Source organism: Brassica napus, chromosome A8 (assembly GCF_020379485.1).
Source record: "Brassica napus cultivar Da-Ae chromosome A8, Da-Ae, whole genome shotgun sequence".
Taxonomy (NCBI): Eukaryota; Viridiplantae; Streptophyta; class Magnoliopsida; order Brassicales; family Brassicaceae; genus Brassica; species Brassica napus.
Window position 1 is genome coordinate 1,416,513 of NC_063441.1, and position 18,132 is coordinate 1,434,644.

Genomic DNA, 18,132 nt, shown 5'->3' on the forward strand with positions numbered 1-18,132 from the left:
GAACTAGTGTTCGAATGGAGTAGCGGGAATGGAGTAGCTAGAGAAGTGTAGATCTCCCGCACTAAAATCACTATTAACTTTTGGTTTCTTTAAAAACAGTTTAAGCAGGAGATCTGCATGCAGTTCAATATTTTTGTTTTTTTTTTGTAAAAAAGCATGCGGATCTCATCTGCTAACAAATGGTATGCAGATCAGAAAAACGTAGATCAAATAGAAAATGCATATCAAGCAGAACAAATGCAGATCAAGCCGATAATACACATCAGACAAATTATTTTAAATAAATATATAATTATTTATAAAATAAACTAACTAATTATCATATTTGATTGAATACTAGAAAAAGTAAAATAACTAAAATTCATTATCTAAACAAAAAATACAAATTCTAAAGTTATGTATTATTATATTTAATTGAATATTGAAAAACTAATTATGTCAGTTAAATTTCTAAAACAAAAAATACTAATCATTATATTTTACTAAATACAATGAAATTTAAATTTTTATACAGTTACACCATATAATGATTTCTTAAAAAAATATTATAGAGTACTTTTATTGCTCATATTGTATTTTATGTTTATTACTGAACATAAGCTACAATTTATTTTGAACATACTATATTATTCATAATTTAATGAAGAAACAAATTAAAATAGACTTTTTTTTTTGAATTATGGTTAATGGATGTAAAGACAGCCTGAAAATATTTGTTTTCAACTATTTAAACACAAGAAAATATATCATTTTATATTTAATAAAAGTTATCTAAAATTAATTAAATAAAATAAAAATGAAAAACACTAAAATTTATTGTAAAAGAATTTTAGTTTGAAAGTGAATGAAAAAAGATAATGAAAAGTATGTATAGGTAATTAACTAAAAAAAATATAAAGCAACCATTGGACCTATGTCTTTGGCCCGGACTTTTTCTTCTCATATATGCAAAACATTAATTAAAGGAACAAAAAAAAAATCTGTATCCAGAATATATATATATATATATATATATATATATATATATATATATTTTTTTTTTTTGGTTCTGCATCTATAAACATGAATGTAAACAAAATGTAATCTTATCTGCATGTCTTTTTCTTCTTCATTTCTCATGTCCTACATTCAAAGCCCTTGTAGTGTTGATATGCTTTTTCCTTTTTTGGCCAATAAATAATTTTGTTACAAATATTTAACTCAAAATATATTTATTTGATTTTATAAATAATGAACGATGATTAGCTCAAACTATATAGCTCACATTAATACTGTTTTTGTCAGTTTAAAATTATAAACATAACGTCTAATCGCCGATAAAACACAACATTTTCTAAGTAAGGAGATATAAATCTTTCTACATAATGTTGGCACGAATAAGTAGTTAATAATATATAGGTAAATGATTGAAATTTTGTAACTTTATTGAGAAAAAAAAATCTTAAATGAACTCTTAACCGATAACGAGTATTTATTGAGTTATACGATCAACTAATATTCTGCTCTGTTTTAGTATTCCTTATGTTTCCCAAAATATTTATTTATTTTGTTGTATTAAGAAAAAAACTAAAATTCTTTTTTTAATACTGGGTAAATCATCAATTACACCAAACTAAAATTCTTTTTTTAATACTGGGTAAATCATCTAGCTTTTTCCTTCCGTTCCCTTTCTAGTAGTTTTGGCTAGCTGTTGTACACATTAAGCATCCAATAGTGAATGATTCAGATTCACCTCTTTTCTTTTATTCCACATTTCGACATCATCCCTTTAATTTGGTTATAAATACACATTGCCTTCTCATATATTTATCATCAGTTATCGTTTGTATTTTGAAACTTGAAGGCTCTCAAAACAAAAATTACAAAACTGTAGTGAGTTTGGATACCGTTCAACAACAATGAGTTATTCTCATCAAAGCATGGGTTCTGGTTTGTTTTCTCCCTTTTTAAATGTTCATGTTATATGTTTTCTTGAAACTTTAGTGATGCTTGTTGTGATCTAGTTTCTCTCTAAGATAATTTTCATAGACTTGAGATTATTTTAATTCTATAAAGAAATAAAATACCTCCTTGAAATTGGATACTGACTCTGTATTTGGTAAAATCTTTAAAGGTAGTAGAAATGCAAGGGGATATGAATTTGGAAGGACTTATGTCGTGAGGCCTAAAGGAAAGCATCAAGCCACTCTAGTATGGCTTCATGGTCTTGGAGACAATGGCTCTAGGTATCACTCTTCACATGATCAACTTCTTGAGGCTTAAACTTTTTAACCAAAAAGAAAAGACTTAAACTCATGCTTAAAGCTTTTCCTTGTTGTCTTAAGTATTAATGTGTCTTGGAAAAAGCTACAGCTTTTGGGTGTATTTAAATGGAAGGGAATTTTTTTTTTCTAAAGTTTAATTTTGGCATGTTCTCTAATACTAGTTTTATACTTTTATATGTGCTTCTTCTTTTTAACTATTTTTTCCTCAAGAAAATCTATTTGTAAATAAATGTTGTGGCGCCGCAAAGAACTAATAATAGATTTTTCATTGTACCTTTCCTCTCAAATGTCTTATCTAATTGGAGGAATATTAAGTTTATATGTTCATTGAAGTTTATAATAAATATAGGTTCTATATACCTTATTTGACGGCTCTGGGTGGACGGACCACTAGCTAACTTATTTCACGTTTGTAATAGATATAGATTGTTTATACCATATTACACGTTTCTATTTTATCTTGCTGGTAGAATGTTAACAAGACAATTTGCTCTTTTCATATGAAAAATAACATTCTATAATTTTTAATCTAAGCAAAATTCATTGAAAAGCCAAGCGTTCCTCACCATGTCTCTGTTTTGTCTACAGCTCTTCACAGCTCATGGAAAGCTTGCATCTTCCAAACGTAAGAATCCGTTAATATATATTTAATGAATCTGCCAAAATCACTTTGAGGTCTTTTTGCACTGAAGTTTCTGAAAGGAGTTTTACGTCATTCACAGATAAAATGGATTTGCCCGACCGCTCCTACGCGTCCTGTTTCAAGTCTTGGTGGATTTACCTGCACTGCATGTAATATTTATTGGCTTTCTTCTAGTTTATTTCGCTTGGAATCATCAATAAACATTCTTAGGTCTCTAAAGCCATACAAGGACTGGAAACTGAATAAATAGCTGTATATTAATCAGGGTTTGATGTTGGAGAAATTTCTGAAGACGGTCATGATGATATGGAAAGTTTAGATGCATCAGCTTCACATATTGCTAACCTTTTGTGCTCTGAACCGGCTGATGGTAAGCAAGAGACGTACCTAATTTTAGATAATAAGTTGCATTACCTTGGTTTCAAGCTAATCTTTAAATTGTTATTTCTTATTTTATAGTTAAAGTGGGGATAGGAGGTTTTAGCATGGGAGCAGCAATATCTCTCTATTCTGCCACTTGCTATGCTCTTGGACGCTATGGAACTGGCCACAGTTACCCTATAAACCTACGAGCTGTTGTAGGACTCAGCGGCTGGCTTCCCGGTTGGAAGTAATATTCTTCAACCTACTTATTTTATCTTAACGCTACATAGTTCTTTTTCACATAAACTTAACTTTGTAGGAGCATAAGGAACAAAATAGAAAGTTCGTATGAAGCTGCAAGGCGTGCTTCATCGTTACCAGTCATACTTACACATGGAATTGGTATGTGTTAAAAGTCCTTTCGTAATCTCTCTCTCTCTCTCTCTATATATATATATATATATATAGAGAGAGAGAGAGAGAGAGAGAGAGAGAGAAATATTTTGATTTGATTAATGACCACTCAAAACTGATCTTTACTGATTGTTTTGTGTCATAGCCGATGATGTGGTTCCTTATAGGTTTGGAGAGAAATCTGCGCAGTCTCTTGGCATGGCTGGATTTCGGCAAACCGTGTTTAAGCCGTACCAAGGGTGATTAAACTTCACAAAATTTAAGAGTTGCAAATAAATTTGATGTTACCATTTGTTTGAACATACTTATAAAGAGTTTTGGGTATATGCCATGTGCAGACTTGGTCACTATACTGTTCCCAAAGAAATGGATGAGGTCGTTCACTGGCTCACAACGAGGCTCGGTCTCGAGGGCTCACGCTAAATAATACAGACTGTGGTGCATCTAGCTATGTATGCGATATGGTTGACCGCAAAGAAAAAATAATAACTGAGAACGCAAAGGAACTGGTGGGGAGGATGATAAAAAACTAGTGTAAACTTGAGACAGTAGAAAGCCTTTTTTCAAAAAAAAAAAAAAAAAAACTTAACAGTAGATTGTATAATGGGTGGGTTTCTTGGGGTATATAGTTCATGGTTCTTTGTTTTTTGTGATTTATTTTGTCCCTCGACGTTCTTTTGTCCGTGTTTTATTCTTGATAATAAATAAAATGTTTTTGATGCTTTTTTTTCTTTATGGGTTTACCAAGTCTTTTCATATAAAAACCAAAGACTTCTTAATTGCTGTACCAAAAAAATCCATGTATATTCTTAATCCCTTATACATGTTTGTATTTGATGATTAACGCTTTATAAAATTTGTTTACTCATGGCAGTATAGCTATATTGTGGTAGAAATATAATCACATTTTTAAAAATGAGAATTAATGATTTAAATGATGACATAAATTAATTGTAAGAAAATAATGTGAATGATTAGGTTGTGGGTACCATAAATATTTTGTGTCTAATTAGATCATTAATGAATTATGTTAAGCTAAAAAAATGTCATGGCACAGTAATTATAAAAAAAAACACAGGCAAAATTCTAGAAGGAATTATGCTTTAATAGTATATAAGTGTACCATAACTTTATACATATTTCATTGAGACCTCTCTCTTTCTCTCATTTTCTTCTTCAATCTTATATTATCTCATCAAGTTTCTGTTTAATTTTTATCACTAGTAAAAATCTGTCGCATAGCCACTGTAGTGCCACGGTAAAACCGTGGCTAAAGTAAAAAAGCCACGATTTAACCACGGTTAGCCACACTTTAAAAAATAGCCACGATTACGTAGAAACTGTTGTTAAATTTAGCCACATTTTAGCCACGAAATCAAACGTGGCTATTATAGCTACGATTTACCTACGAAAAATTAATGGCCAAAAACTAGCCACGCTTTTGCCACATCTATTACAGTGGCTAAAGTGTTAGCCACAGTGTAACCACTATTTTTCCGTGGCTATGTCGAAAACCTTAATTATATACCCTAAACCCCAACACATATACCCTAAACTTATATCTACCTACAAAACAATATATATGATTAAAATTTACCTAATTTACCTGGATTTAATATCCAACACTTATTTAAACTTCCAAAATTTATAAATAATTTAACATAAACATCAACACTTTAAAACACCAAATCTTAAACTTATCACCTTATATTATAAACATTCACTCTTCAATTCAATAGTTTCAAACTTCATTCTCAAACTTATATGAAACCCATATCTTAAATATAAACTATAAAATTAATCTTTTCAAAGGTTAATCTCAAACCATATACTTAATTCCAAATCTTCACTACAAACAACATACTTCAAACTTAGTCTATATCACAAAACACTAAGCTTAAATTTTAAATAACATATAGTTCCTATAAGATAAATATATCTCAAACTATATACAACATTTCAAATTTTACAATTACAAAATAAAATAAAATTATGATATCAATTTATTTAAAACAAAGATAATTTATATAATAACTATAGATAAATCAAAGGGAAAAGGCAATTAATTGTATTGTTTTTTTTCAGCCATTGATTGATTTTAATCAAAGGCTCACAATCAATCTTCTGTCTATCTGCGCCCTCCTTTCCTATTGGACAATCCATCAAAATTGGGATTATTATTTCTGGCCATTGATTAATTGTAATCCAATGGCCAACAATCAATCTTGTTCATTTCTCTTCCTCTGTACGCCTTCTCTCTCTCTTTCTTCTTTCAAGCCGACACCATCTCCTTCTTCGATGTCTTCTCTGTTTCTCTATTATGGTTGTTTGAGCTCTAATTGCATCTGTTTGTGTTTATTGCAGAAGAGGACAGACAGAGGAGACAGAGAGAAATATATTAGACGAAGGCAATTGTGTTGAAGTGGAGAAATCAGATTCGGAGGTGAAGTCTCTGAACGGCGAGGATTGGTGTGGAAGAGGCAAAGATTGTGGTGAGATAACGAAGTAGAAGAGGAAGAGGCGAAGGTTGTGGTCGATCTGCACGAGCACCGAACACCTGAGGTGTACATCGGATTTGGAAAGATGACGACGACGGCGCGAGCAGGTCCAAGCTTCGGCGAGGAAGAATCTGGAAGAGAGAGAGAGAGAGCTCTGAGATGTCTGGAAGACGATGACGATGGAGGCGAGCAGGTCCGATCTCCGGTGAGGAAGCAACGATGACACAGGAAGGAGAAGTGGTGGAGTGGTCGTGCGGCGGTGGGGTGGTGGGGGTGGTGCGACGGAAAAAAAAATATATTTATATATATATAGATGTATAATATATTAATGTAAATTTACTTACAGATTTTGTATTTTATTAATAAAAAATATTTTGTTTTGTTTTCATTTCTGTTTTTTTTTTGTTTTTTTGTTTTAAAATAGCCACTGATATGTTGATTAAACCGTGGCTATACTTAGCCACGAAAAAAAATAGTAGCAAAACCGTAGCTAAAATAGCCACGAAAGTGCAGTGGCAAAACAGTGGCTAATAGCCACGAATAGCCACGGTTTTTTCTAGCCACGAGGCTATAGCCACGTTTTTTTTTCTATCCATAAGTGTGACTATTTTTTGTATAGCCACGATTTTAAGCTGTATAACCACGGTTTTGTAGTGGCTATGCGACAGATTTTTACTAGTGTATTTTAAAAATGAATCATCTCATTATTTCTTTTTTTAGCAACACAAATCATCTCATTATCTCATACAACCTATACTTAAAACGAATTATCTTATCTACACACGAAACATATACCTTTACGTGTGATCTAAAATTTCAGAAACAAAAAAAATTCAGAAACAAAAACAAATTACTAAAAGTCGCATAATGTTATAAAAAGCGTAAAATAATATATCGTACAAAATTATTTATACCTTTTACTAGATAATAGCATTCACTACATTGGAAAAAATAACCCCTGGTATCTCCTAGACATTATTTTTTTTTTTCAGCAAACAAAGCAGACTCATGTAGACTCTGCGAACCACCCCGGTAGCTCTGTATCCATATGAACGACAAACGATGGTTTTTTCCTTGCACTGCGTGCAACACTGTCCGCCTTTGAATTCTGTGTCATATACATTATTTGTGAAGTAATTTAACACATCATTTTCACAATCATTTTCACCAGAAAATTATAACATGACATATTAGAATTGATGACATAGCTTATGGTTAAATGTGATGTAGCATACTACATTTAATGTTAATTTTAGTTTTTCGTAACTTTTGATAATATAGTAATAACTCATAAATCAGCATTAAAATAAATCTATTCAAATATGGCATTAAATAATATGATAGTAAAAATCTGAAAATTTTTACAAATTTCGAAATATTATTTAAGCATATTTTTATAATCATACAATTTTTATTATTAAAAATTTTCAAAATGATATACAATATTTTTTTTAAAATTTAAATTTTTAATCCTAATATCATTTATTTCTTTTTGACTCTACAAATTTTAGAAATTCTGTTTAGTTTTATATTTTGATAATTATATAAAAAATTATATCGATTTTCTTTTATTTTAGACAAGTTAATTTAATATATCTTAACCAAAATAAATAAATAAAATTTACCTAAATTATGCATTTAAATATACCTTAAATAAAATTTTAAGTAAATTAAATTATTTATTTTATCTTAATTTTATGTTTAACTAAATTAGTATTTATATTAAAATATTGGTTTCAAAAATAATAGAATCTAAAACATTAAAAAATTATTATTATTAAGTATAATTTAAATTTAGAATTTATTGCTGCATATGGTGCATGAAAACACCTAGTATGATGGTATAAATAGAAAAAAAGTCGCATAATGTTATAAAAAGCGTAAAATAATGTATCGTACAAAATTATTTATACCTTTAACTAGATAATAGCATTCCCTACATTGAAAAAAAAATATGAGGGTATAAGTAGAAAATTTGCTATGTAAAATAAAAAAGAATCTTTTTTTTTGTCAACAAAATAAAAAAGAATCTAATAGAATATCATGTGTGTACTAGTCAAATTCAGAATCACATCAAATATAAATTTAATTATTAGCTTGAAACATAAGTTTCTAATATAACCAAAATATTACGTAGAAGTTTCTTTAACTACCTCACTGAGCATAATGAGTTTTTACCGGCAGTTAAAAGAGTTTGGGAATCCACTCAGCCCATTTTCCATTCGCGCCTAGCTCTGTCTAGATTCCATGCGAAGTTGAAACTGCTTAAATATGATATGAGAATGATAAACAATACGCATTACGGGGACTTACCAGGCCGAACAAAGCAAGATTTCGACGAGATGTGCTGCTGCCAGAATCAGGTGCTGCTTGACCCGAATCCTACAACCTTTGCCGCAGCAGCTGTAGCTTCAGATAGATGGAACAAACTTGCTCGTATAGAGGAGAAGTTCTTTCGACAGAAGTCTTGTATCAGATGGTTGGGTGCAGGTGATCAGAACACAGTTGTTTTTCATAGAGCTGTGCAGACAAGAACGTCTCGTAATACTATTAAGCGGCTTGTAAATGAGGCGGGAGAGACTCTGACCAAGCTCTCAGATATAAAGAAGGAAGCAGTTCAACACTTTCAGCGGTTTCTTCAGGTTCAGGATCAGGGGAATGGCGAGGATTCTTACCCAATGCTGCAGGATCTACTTACTTATAGGTGTGATACTGGTACTGTCTACAGGACTGGTAGCTCCTGTCTTGGGAGAGGAAATCAAATCTGCCCTACATGCTTTGCCGAATGATAAAGTTTCAGGTCCTGATGGGTTTACGAAGGAGTTTTTTGTTGCTGCATGGCCCATCATTGGGGATGAATTCATCATAGCAGTACAATCATTCTTCTTGTTTGTTTTCTTACCCACGGGGATCAATGCAACGATTCTCTCACTCATCCCTAAAACAGAGGTGGCGCAGACTATGAAGGACTACAGACCAATCGCTTGTTGCAACCTGATTTACAAAGTCATCTCCAAAGTCTTAGCTCGTAGGCTCAAAGCAATCTTCCCGGAAGCTATTGAGCCTAATCAAACTGCATTCATCAAAGGAAGACTACTACTCGAGAATGTTCTGCTAGCTTCAGAGCTGGTGAATGGGTATCATAAGACCTCGCGGACTAGTTGAGCAACAGTAAAATTTGATATTTCGAAGGCTTTTGATACGGTCAAGGGGTCGTTCATCACTTCGGTTCTGAAAGCAATAGGTTTACCTGCTCAGTTTATTCTATGGATTAGGGTCTGCATCTCTACGGCTGCTTTCTCGGTGAATGTCAATGGGAGTCTTGAGGGTTTTTTCACAAGCGCTAGAGGGATTCGCCAGGGCTGTTCCCTCTCGCCCTACTTGTACGTTATATTGAACAACGTATTGTCTAAGATGTTAAACAAGGCAGCTGAAGCACAGAAGTTTGAGTATCATCCGCAATGTCGAGAAGTGAAGCTCACGCATCTTAGCTACGCGGATGATATCTTAGTATTCACTGATGGTTCAACAGACTCCCTTCAAGGCGTTTTGGAGGTTATGGAACAGTTTGCGAGTGTTTCGGGACTCTACATTAACGCTTCTAAGTCATCCATATTTGCGTCTGGACAAGATGTTACCCCTCTACTTACTGAAGCTGCGGACATTGGGATCAAGGTTGGGACTCTACCAGTGCGATACTTAGGTATGCCCTTAACTACAAAGGCTATGACACGACAGGACTATGAGTCGTTGCTTGATAAGGTGCGGGGAAGAATGCTTTTTTGGAGCAACAAATGTCTGTCGTATGCTGGGCGGTTGCAATTGATTAAATCCATCATCTCGAGCATCGTAAACTTCTGGAGTCAAGCTTTTATACTTCCCAAGGCATGTTTGACTGAGATAGAGAGTATGTGTAGTGCATTCTTGTGGTCTGGTTCTCCAAATCTGACTCACAAAGCTAAGGTGGCATGGGATGACCTATGTTGTCCTATAGCTGAAGGAGGGCTGGGGTTAAGGAAGCTACATGATTCATCACGAGTGTTTGCTTTGGGTCTCATCTGGAGGATATTTTCAAACGAGGATTTTCTCTGGGTGTCTTGGATACAGCATTACCTGCTGCGCCAAAACTCTTTTTGGGATATAAAGGAGAATGGGAGAGGATCATGGATGTGGAGAAAGCTATTGAAGCTTCGTTCAGTGGCTTACCAATTCCTCAGGTATGAGATACATGATGGCAAGACTGCTTTTTTCTGGTTTGAAGATTGGTTGAAGCAAGGCAAGGTTATAGAAGTCACCGGGAAGTCGGTATATGCCATCTTGGCGTTGCTCGTAAGGCTCGGGTCTGTGATGCTGTTACACAAGCTGGCTGGAACATTAGGGGGCATAGAGGTCGATTTTTTCATGCCCTCTATGATCGCATTTAAAATACTCCGGTCCCTCACGACTCAAAAGGTAGAGATGTGGTGCTCTGGAAACATTCAGATGATGATTACAAACCCAGTTTCTCTACTGCCCGAACTTGGAATCAAATCAGAGAGAAGAAGAGTGCTGTGTTTTGGAGTAAAGGAGTTTGGTTTAGCCAAGGAGTGCCACGGTTCTCCTTTATTGTCTGGTTGGCAGTGCGCAATAGACTATCAACGGGAGACAGAATGAGAGCTTGGGGAATACAGCAAGGTTGTCCTCTATGTGGTGAAAGAGATGAGACGATAGATCATCTGTTCTTCGCATGTCCTTTCTCCTTCACAGTTTAGGATACTTTAGCAAACCGACTGACTGGGAATAGGACTGATCCTGACTGGTCGGCAACGCTGCAGTTTGTGTGCAGAAACAACTTGCAAATCATGGATAAGATCCTGATAAAAATGCTGTTCCAAGCGTGTGTCTACAATGTATGAAAGGAGAGGAATACTCGTAGACACAATACTGGCATCCAAACAGCAGAACAAGTAGTGAGAATCATTGATAAGGGGATAAGGAATAGAATCACCTCTCTCCATTACAAGGTGGGTCACAAGTTGGAGGGTTTGAGAAGACATTGGTTCGAAGTTACACTTTAAATCATATGAGTTCATTCATTATACAGCCTTGTAAATGTCCTTAGGTATCCATAGCATTTGTAAATTCGTATTCTTTCTACCTGATCAATAAATTTCACATTTTATCAAAAAAAAAATATTACGTAGAAGTATTTTTTTTTTAAAAAAAAGGCTTTCATATATAAAGGCAAAAGAAACAAAAAGAGTTTCAATCCGAAGGCTATAGTTATTGGGCCTTGCCCATTACAAACCCCATAATTTACTAACCCATAGTTTAGTTTGTCGTCATTCAGTTCCTGAAAAAATCAAGTGAAGCGTAGCCAAGTCTGAAGCATCTGGGAGGAGGTTTTTGGATTTTCATGTCGAAAGCTTTGTGTCTTGTCCTTAGCTGACGATCCAAGGTAGAGAAGATGGAGTCAACCGGTTTGAAGATGTTGGAGTGAAGTCTAGCGTTTCCTCTCAATCCAAATCCAGTAGATTATAGCTTGCCAGGCGAGGAGAGTTAGCCTAGTAAGAGTAGTTGAGGCAGGGAGAGACAATAACTAGGCCATCGTTTCTTCCCAGGTACGTTTCGGCTGCAGGCCTAGTCTCCTTGTGATTAAACACCACAGATCATAGGTAGAAGTATATTGAAGCCGAATAAACAACAATGAGTCAACCGAATCACACACACAAACTTATTCAAAAATAAACAAACATAAAAATCAAGAACATAATAACAAATATTCATATCAGTGCCTCTGTGTCGCATGAGTAGTGGTCGTAGTAATAGTAGCTGGACGTGAAGAAACATGTTATTTGTTTCCTTCATCAGTAGCAAGCCCTAAAGTGTGCTTAACCGCGTCAGTAGCTCCCATTTCCATTTGCTTCACTTGCTCACCATGTGGCCCATAAACCCACCGGTCTTATCCTTACCAGCTTCTGCAGTTTCTTTGGTATACTCTGCTGCTTCTTGTGCCTTGTTCTTGATTGCTTCTCCAGTCTCCGACATGTAGCTTCCCGTTTTGTCCTTGGAGTTTTGAGCTTTCTGTTGAGTTGTTTGTGCGCCTTGAGATGTCTCGTCTTTAGCTGATTGAGCTGTTTCATGGGTTGGGTTGACCGGCCTGCTCCTTGAGTTTTGTCCTTTGCTGCCTCTGTCTTCTCCCTCATCATTCCCATAGCTTCCCCTGTCTTCTCCTAAGAGTCGATATTGAAACCAAGGTTAATTAGGTAAAAGAAGTATGCAATATAATGCACATAAATTATTTAGTACCTGAGTCTTGCCTCTGGTTTCACCAGCTTTGTAACTCTTTTCTTGATGAGAAGTCATTTTTTCTCTTCGATTTTTTTTTCTCTTCTAAAAATTTGAAACCAATAGAACACAAAACTTGATTGGACGATCAAACCTTTTCTAAGAACCTGTGTTGAAGATTGAACTGTGTGTCTGTGCTTTGTCTTGAACTCTTTCGTTGACATATTTTATAGCAACTCTTGGTCGGTGCGAGAACAAGCTACGTGTTGCAGACTCTCGATGTGCAGCCACCTGTCGTGATTAGGTTAAACCAACGAAGTTCGAAACTTTTTTTTGCTAAACTGTTAATATTCAAATAAATGAAAGAGTTAGATTTACAAAATCAGAGAGCACCACTATGGCAAAAAGGTGAAAAACATAATAGAGCTAGGGAGAAGATCTGTGAAGATCAGTTATCTCAGCCAAATCAACATGAGAGGCAAAGTTCTTTCGTCTTTGTTTGGCAGTGATGATGGTCCCAATGTCACAGTCAACAAGGAAGAAAACTACAGCTGTGGAGAGAGATATTTGGTTGTGGTTGACATTATTACGCTGCTTCCACAAATGAAAGATGATGGCTTGAACTGAGATTCGGCGAAGAGTTCGAAACTTGGAGTGATGTGACATTGTTTAATGTTAGATTCGGGTTTAACTATGGATTTCCAACTTAAAACCAATTGGCAATTAGTAGATTGGCCCTAACCCTTTATATATTACTTAATGTCCTATTGATTTTCCAATGTGGGATACATATCCCTTAATACTCCTCCTCGAGATGATGACTCTTATTGGCCAGAAATCTCGGAAACTTTTTTAAGACAGTTATACTCGGTCGAGCGAGTCAATTACGACCTATATATCCGGTCGGGTAGGGTTAATATTAATTAGGGGTTTAACTTATAGGATCTGGGCTATGATACCATGTTAGATTCAGGTTTAATTATGGGATTCCAACTTAAAACTACTTGGCAATTAGTGGATTGGCCCTAACCTTTTATGTATTGCTTAATGTCCTATTGATTTTCCAATGTGGGATACATATCCTTAATATTTAATACTCAATTTCTTGTTTTGATGACGACCTATGTAAATCTACCACGTCATGATGAAAATGAGTTACGGATGATTCCTAGATAGTTGGCGACTCACATTCATGAATATTGATTTATTACTTAATGCGTTACTAGATTTTGACCCGCGCTTAAAAAACGCGGGTTTATTTTTTGAATTTATTAATTTTTAATATAAATTTTTATATAAGATAGCTTATAAGTTTGGCCATATTATTCGGAACCGAATAATCAACCCGTACCAAATTGAAAAAATGAAACCAAACTTGAACCAAAATTTATAAATAACCGAACATATCATATATCTCTAGAACCAAGATAAATAGATACCTTAATTTTTAAAATACAAATTATATACCTACAAATATTAATTATATGTAATTTCTAAATAACCAAATATCTTAAATATACTATTTATAAGCTGAATTATCCAATAAAAACAAATGACTCAAATATTTTTTTCAAATATTAAAAAAAATATCTTAATAAGTTCTCAAAATTCAGTCTAATTTTCCACTAAAAGGAACCAAAACACCAATAAGTGGTATCCACAGTCAAACCAGTAAACGCAGTCACCATATATAATCTAGTTTCAATTTAATAAAAATCCATTATTTAAAATCCTTTAAAATCTAAAACCCATATTAACTCGTGAATCTATACCAGATGACATGGTAAAAATCTAAAATAACATGATAATATTTTTCAAAATTTGATTAAATTTCTCATATAAATTTTACTAAGATATAAAATTTAATAAACTACATTTTTTTTATGTTATACATTCTAGTTTATAGGTTTTATAATGACTATATTAAGATTAAACTTTTGAGTTTTAGAAATAAAATTATTATTAAGTTGAGTATAGTTAAGTTACCTATAAATGTTAAAAATAAATAATATATTTTATTTAAACATAAAAATCATTCTAAAAATGCTATAATTTCCTCAGAAAATATTTATACAAAACCCTTTCTCCTAATAAACCCAGTTGTAAAAGATTTTCATCACAAAAATAACCTAGGAAGGTTTTCAAAGAAAAAGCTCTAATTTTGAAATATAATTAAGCTTGTTGTTGTACTGTGAAGTATTTCTCTTATTGTAATTGAAAGTTAATATGTTTTGACCGTCGAATGGTATCATGTTTTTAACTTTCTGTTAACCGTACTTGCATCATGTTTTTATGTTAGTTTGGATCATAAAACATTTAATATGAATTAAAAGTATGGTATTGTTCAGATTTTAATTACCAATAAATCCAAATGTTTTTATAGTAACTGCTTTTGTAAAAGATAAATGATCGTGGGTTGTATGATTATTAAATCAGTTATAAAATAATCTGTTTTTTTAAATAGGTTTAGTGGCACAAAAGTAATATTCCAAGGAAAAATAGGGGTAAAATATATTAATGATTCTGAATTAATAATATTGATGTATAAATCTTTGATATATTATAGTAAGTTGAGTATTAAATAAAAGCATTGGTTATTTTATAGTTAGAGAAATATAAGGTAATTGATTAGTGTATAGTTAGAGAAATATAGAGTGAGACCAAAAAATAGTTAAGTCTAGTAAATAGGTCCAACAACCTTTTATAATTAGATTTTTTGGGAAATCTTCCGATGTAATAACTAACTAAATTTTGACCCGCGCTTAAAAAGCGCGGATTTGAGGTTTTTAATCTTTAATAAATTTTAAATTTAGTATAATATTTTTTGTTTCACATTATAACTATTGACTTTTAATGTTTTTATTATTTATTATTTTTTATAGTGTGAGATTTGTTTGAAATAGATTTAGAGATGATATGTATGTTTTTAGTAGTAAAGATATTTATTATTAAAAAAATATATTTTAATTATTGAACTGTATTAACCAATGTTTTGAAAGTCTGATCGGACCGTACGATCGAACCAGTCGGATCCTGACTCGCTCTTCTAACTGGTTCTGCTAAAAACCGAATTTGAGTTAAATGGGACTTAGTTCAATATTAAAACCCAGTTTTCGCAAATTCAAGTTAAAAAATAAAAAAAAATTTGCAAATTTTAATAAGATTTCATCAAAATTTATTATTGTTTTCTACTACATATATAAATAAATTAGTTTTAATTTTAAATTTTTAATTTTATTTTTCATATCAGTTTTAAAATATAACATTGATATAATTTTATATCTAAATTAATTTATAGTTATACTTACATATATATAGTTACTTAATTTAAAATTAATTAAAATTAAGTGGTTAAACGGATTAAACCGGTCCGACCATTGACCCAGGTGCAATATTTGAATCAATGTCCTGTTCGGTTTTTAAAACATTGTTATTAACACACAAGCTATCAATTTTAAATTAAAAATGAATTTTTCTTGCATATATTTATATCATAGTTACAATTATCAATTTACATTATTATAAAACCAATTATTTTTAGTATTGATATAGTTTTCAATTTCAGATATTAAATTTGTGATAACATTTCATAAAAAGAGTCAAGAAATACATGAATAACATATCACTTAAAAAGTGCAATGAACATTGTTAAGTTTGTAATACAAAGGTATGCATCATATGTTCGATAATATGTTGGGTCCAAAAATATGTACATTAATATTAATCCGTTTGTTATGACTATTTTTTTAAGTTGTTTTCTGTATTAAGAAAATAATAATAAAATCTTTAGGTAAAATATTGTTGTTAGTTACAATATTTTTTTTTGTACATTAAAGAAATTATGAGTTGATATATAGAATATTATTTTGGCTTAAAAATAGGCTGAATTATATAGTGTTAGTCTAATTAATAGGTCCAAACAACTTTGCATAAGTAGATTTTTTAAAAGTGATTCCCTTTTAATAGTATAGATAAGCGACGAAGTTCGAAACTCGAGAGATGTGCCATTGTTGAATATTGATAGGTCTCTTGTTTTGATGACGACCTATGTAAATCTGCCATGTCGTGGTAAAAGTTACGGATAATCCGTAGATACGTGGCGACTCACCTTCACGGAATTCATTTATTTACCTTAATGCGTTATGCAGCATGCGTTGTTTTTTGGTTAAAGCGAAAACCGGAAAAAAGATTTGTGTATCGGATATGATCCGATACATTAAAGTGCGCAAAGAATGTTACGGAAAAAAGTATTAAAATCTTCCTATTTCCAGACATCTTTGACCAAGCAGCGTTAGGGTACTACGTCCTAAAACTACTCATATCCACAAAATTTGTAGCCATATCAGTCGTCAAATTGTTTTCTACGTGTAAATGCATAGATTCAGGATTTTACTATAATAGAACTTTTGAATTGTATAAATATCACTTTAGAGCTTATCAATCCATTCAAATATTCTACAAAATTACAATCTTAACTACTAAAGACATTTACAGATCCAAAAAGAAGATGTCGTCGAACCAAGAATTAAGCTACAAGGCCGGAGAAGCCACCGGTCAAGTCCAGGTACATACAACACAAAAGGACATTTTTCGAATAATATTGTGTATTCCCACACAGACTCTAGAATCTTTTCGGATGTTCATCAAAAATGGAAAAGTAATAAGATATCAAGTTCACAGTGGTCGTATTATGCATTTTCGGTATTATTTCTTAACTTACAAAAAAAAACTTTTTAAGAAATCTTCAAAACTATGACCAAATATATTTTAAACCCCAGACTGTAGTTTTATTTGCATATGCTTTGGAACAGACCTCAATATAGTTTTTGTTTGTGCACCACCTCAACATAATTTTATATTATCACTATTATTTTAAATTTTTCTAATCGGTCAATTCTAGTTTCTGTATCAGGTTTTAAGTGAATATAATACATTTTAAATTACAGCTGAAGAAGGAAGAGTGCTTGGACAATGTATCACACTCAATGAATAAGAATGCTGATCATCACACTCAGTTGCAGTCACACTCGGAACATGATCAGAACAATCCGTCCCTAATTTCTCAGGCCTCTAATGTCATCCAACAGGTCTATTCTTCTTCTTCTTCTTCTTCTTTTTTTTTGTTTTCATTATTATTGATGAATGTAGGAATAGACATATGGCATTTGTACCTACTGACATCATTACTGTTGATTGTGGAGTGTAGACAGGTGGACAAGTGAAGAATATGGCACAAGGAGCAGCAGACGCTGTGAAGAACAGTCTCGGGATGAGTCCAGCCACCAACAACCCTAGCAGCCCTGCTGGCATGACCCGCCCAAGCAACCCTAGCTCCAGGAATAATTAAAGAAGTGTTTGGCCTGATCTTCTCAATATAAACAAAAACGCATGCTGTAATTTTGGTTTTTTTTGTTTGTTTAAGTTTCTAAATTTTTGTTATTTAAAAAAATATGTTATTTTAAAAAAATTATTGTACGCATTGAGACATTTTAAGTGCCTCATTCACAATAAACCGTAATTAGTAATGTTTATTTCTTATGAATTGATGTGTCAAATGTGACAGATCTTCTGTTCCAAATTCTGGTGTCAGTGTGTATTATATATAAGAGTCTATATATAACAGAAGAAGCTTGAGCAAGAATCTATATATAACAGAAGAAGCTTGAGCGAGAAGGTCTTAGCA

General features: G+C 32.7%; 3 protein-coding genes across 3 annotated transcripts; 2 read left to right on the forward strand and 1 right to left on the reverse strand.

Annotated features, from left to right (window-relative positions):
• The first annotated feature begins 1,164 nt into the window (after positions 1-1,164).
• Positions 1,165-4,407, forward strand: LOC111200084 (acyl-protein thioesterase 1 homolog 1-like). The gene is made up of 9 exons (XM_022690755.2): positions 1,165-1,929; positions 2,114-2,225; positions 2,853-2,889; positions 2,987-3,056; positions 3,173-3,277; positions 3,367-3,517; positions 3,590-3,672; positions 3,830-3,923; positions 4,023-4,407. Exons 1-9 carry the CDS (start codon positions 1,899-1,901, stop codon positions 4,105-4,107), a joined length of 768 nt encoding a protein of 255 aa, XP_022546476.1. The 5' UTR covers positions 1,165-1,898; the 3' UTR covers positions 4,108-4,407.
• Positions 4,408-11,514: 7,107 nt separating this feature from the next.
• LOC111199747 (late embryogenesis abundant protein 1-like) lies at positions 11,515-17,928 on the forward strand. Its single transcript, XM_022690038.2, has 4 exons — positions 11,515-11,782; positions 16,944-17,013; positions 17,396-17,536; positions 17,656-17,928. Exons 2-4 carry the CDS (start codon positions 16,957-16,959, stop codon positions 17,794-17,796), a joined length of 339 nt encoding a protein of 112 aa, XP_022545759.1. The 5' UTR covers positions 11,515-11,782; positions 16,944-16,956; the 3' UTR covers positions 17,797-17,928.
• On the reverse strand, positions 11,831-16,615 carry LOC106414287 (late embryogenesis abundant protein 7). Its single transcript, XM_013854968.3, is given in 4 exon segments — positions 11,831-12,101; positions 12,104-12,307; positions 12,310-12,394; positions 12,471-16,615. Coding segments are annotated over 4 exon segments (498 nt in total). The 5' UTR covers positions 12,528-16,615; the 3' UTR covers positions 11,831-11,949.
• Positions 17,929-18,132: the final 204 nt, after the last annotated feature.

Coding starts and splice junctions, on each gene's coding strand:
- LOC111200084 (XM_022690755.2), top strand. CDS start 1,899: ATGAGTTATTCTCATCAAAGCATGGGTTCTG. Junction 3,518..3,589: donor GGCTGGCTTCCCGGTTGGAA/GTAATATTCTTC, acceptor TTAACTTTGTAG/GAGCATAAGGAACAAAATAG. Junction 3,673..3,829: donor CATACTTACACATGGAATTG/GTATGTGTTAAA, acceptor TTTGTGTCATAG/CCGATGATGTGGTTCCTTAT.
- LOC111199747 (XM_022690038.2), top strand. CDS start 16,957: ATGTCGTCGAACCAAGAATTAAGCTACAAGGCCGGAGAAGCCACCGGT. Junction 17,014..17,395: donor AAGCCACCGGTCAAGTCCAG/GTACATACAACA, acceptor TTTAAATTACAG/CTGAAGAAGGAAGAGTGCTT. Junction 17,537..17,655: donor CCTCTAATGTCATCCAACAG/GTCTATTCTTCT, acceptor TGTGGAGTGTAG/ACAGGTGGACAAGTGAAGAA.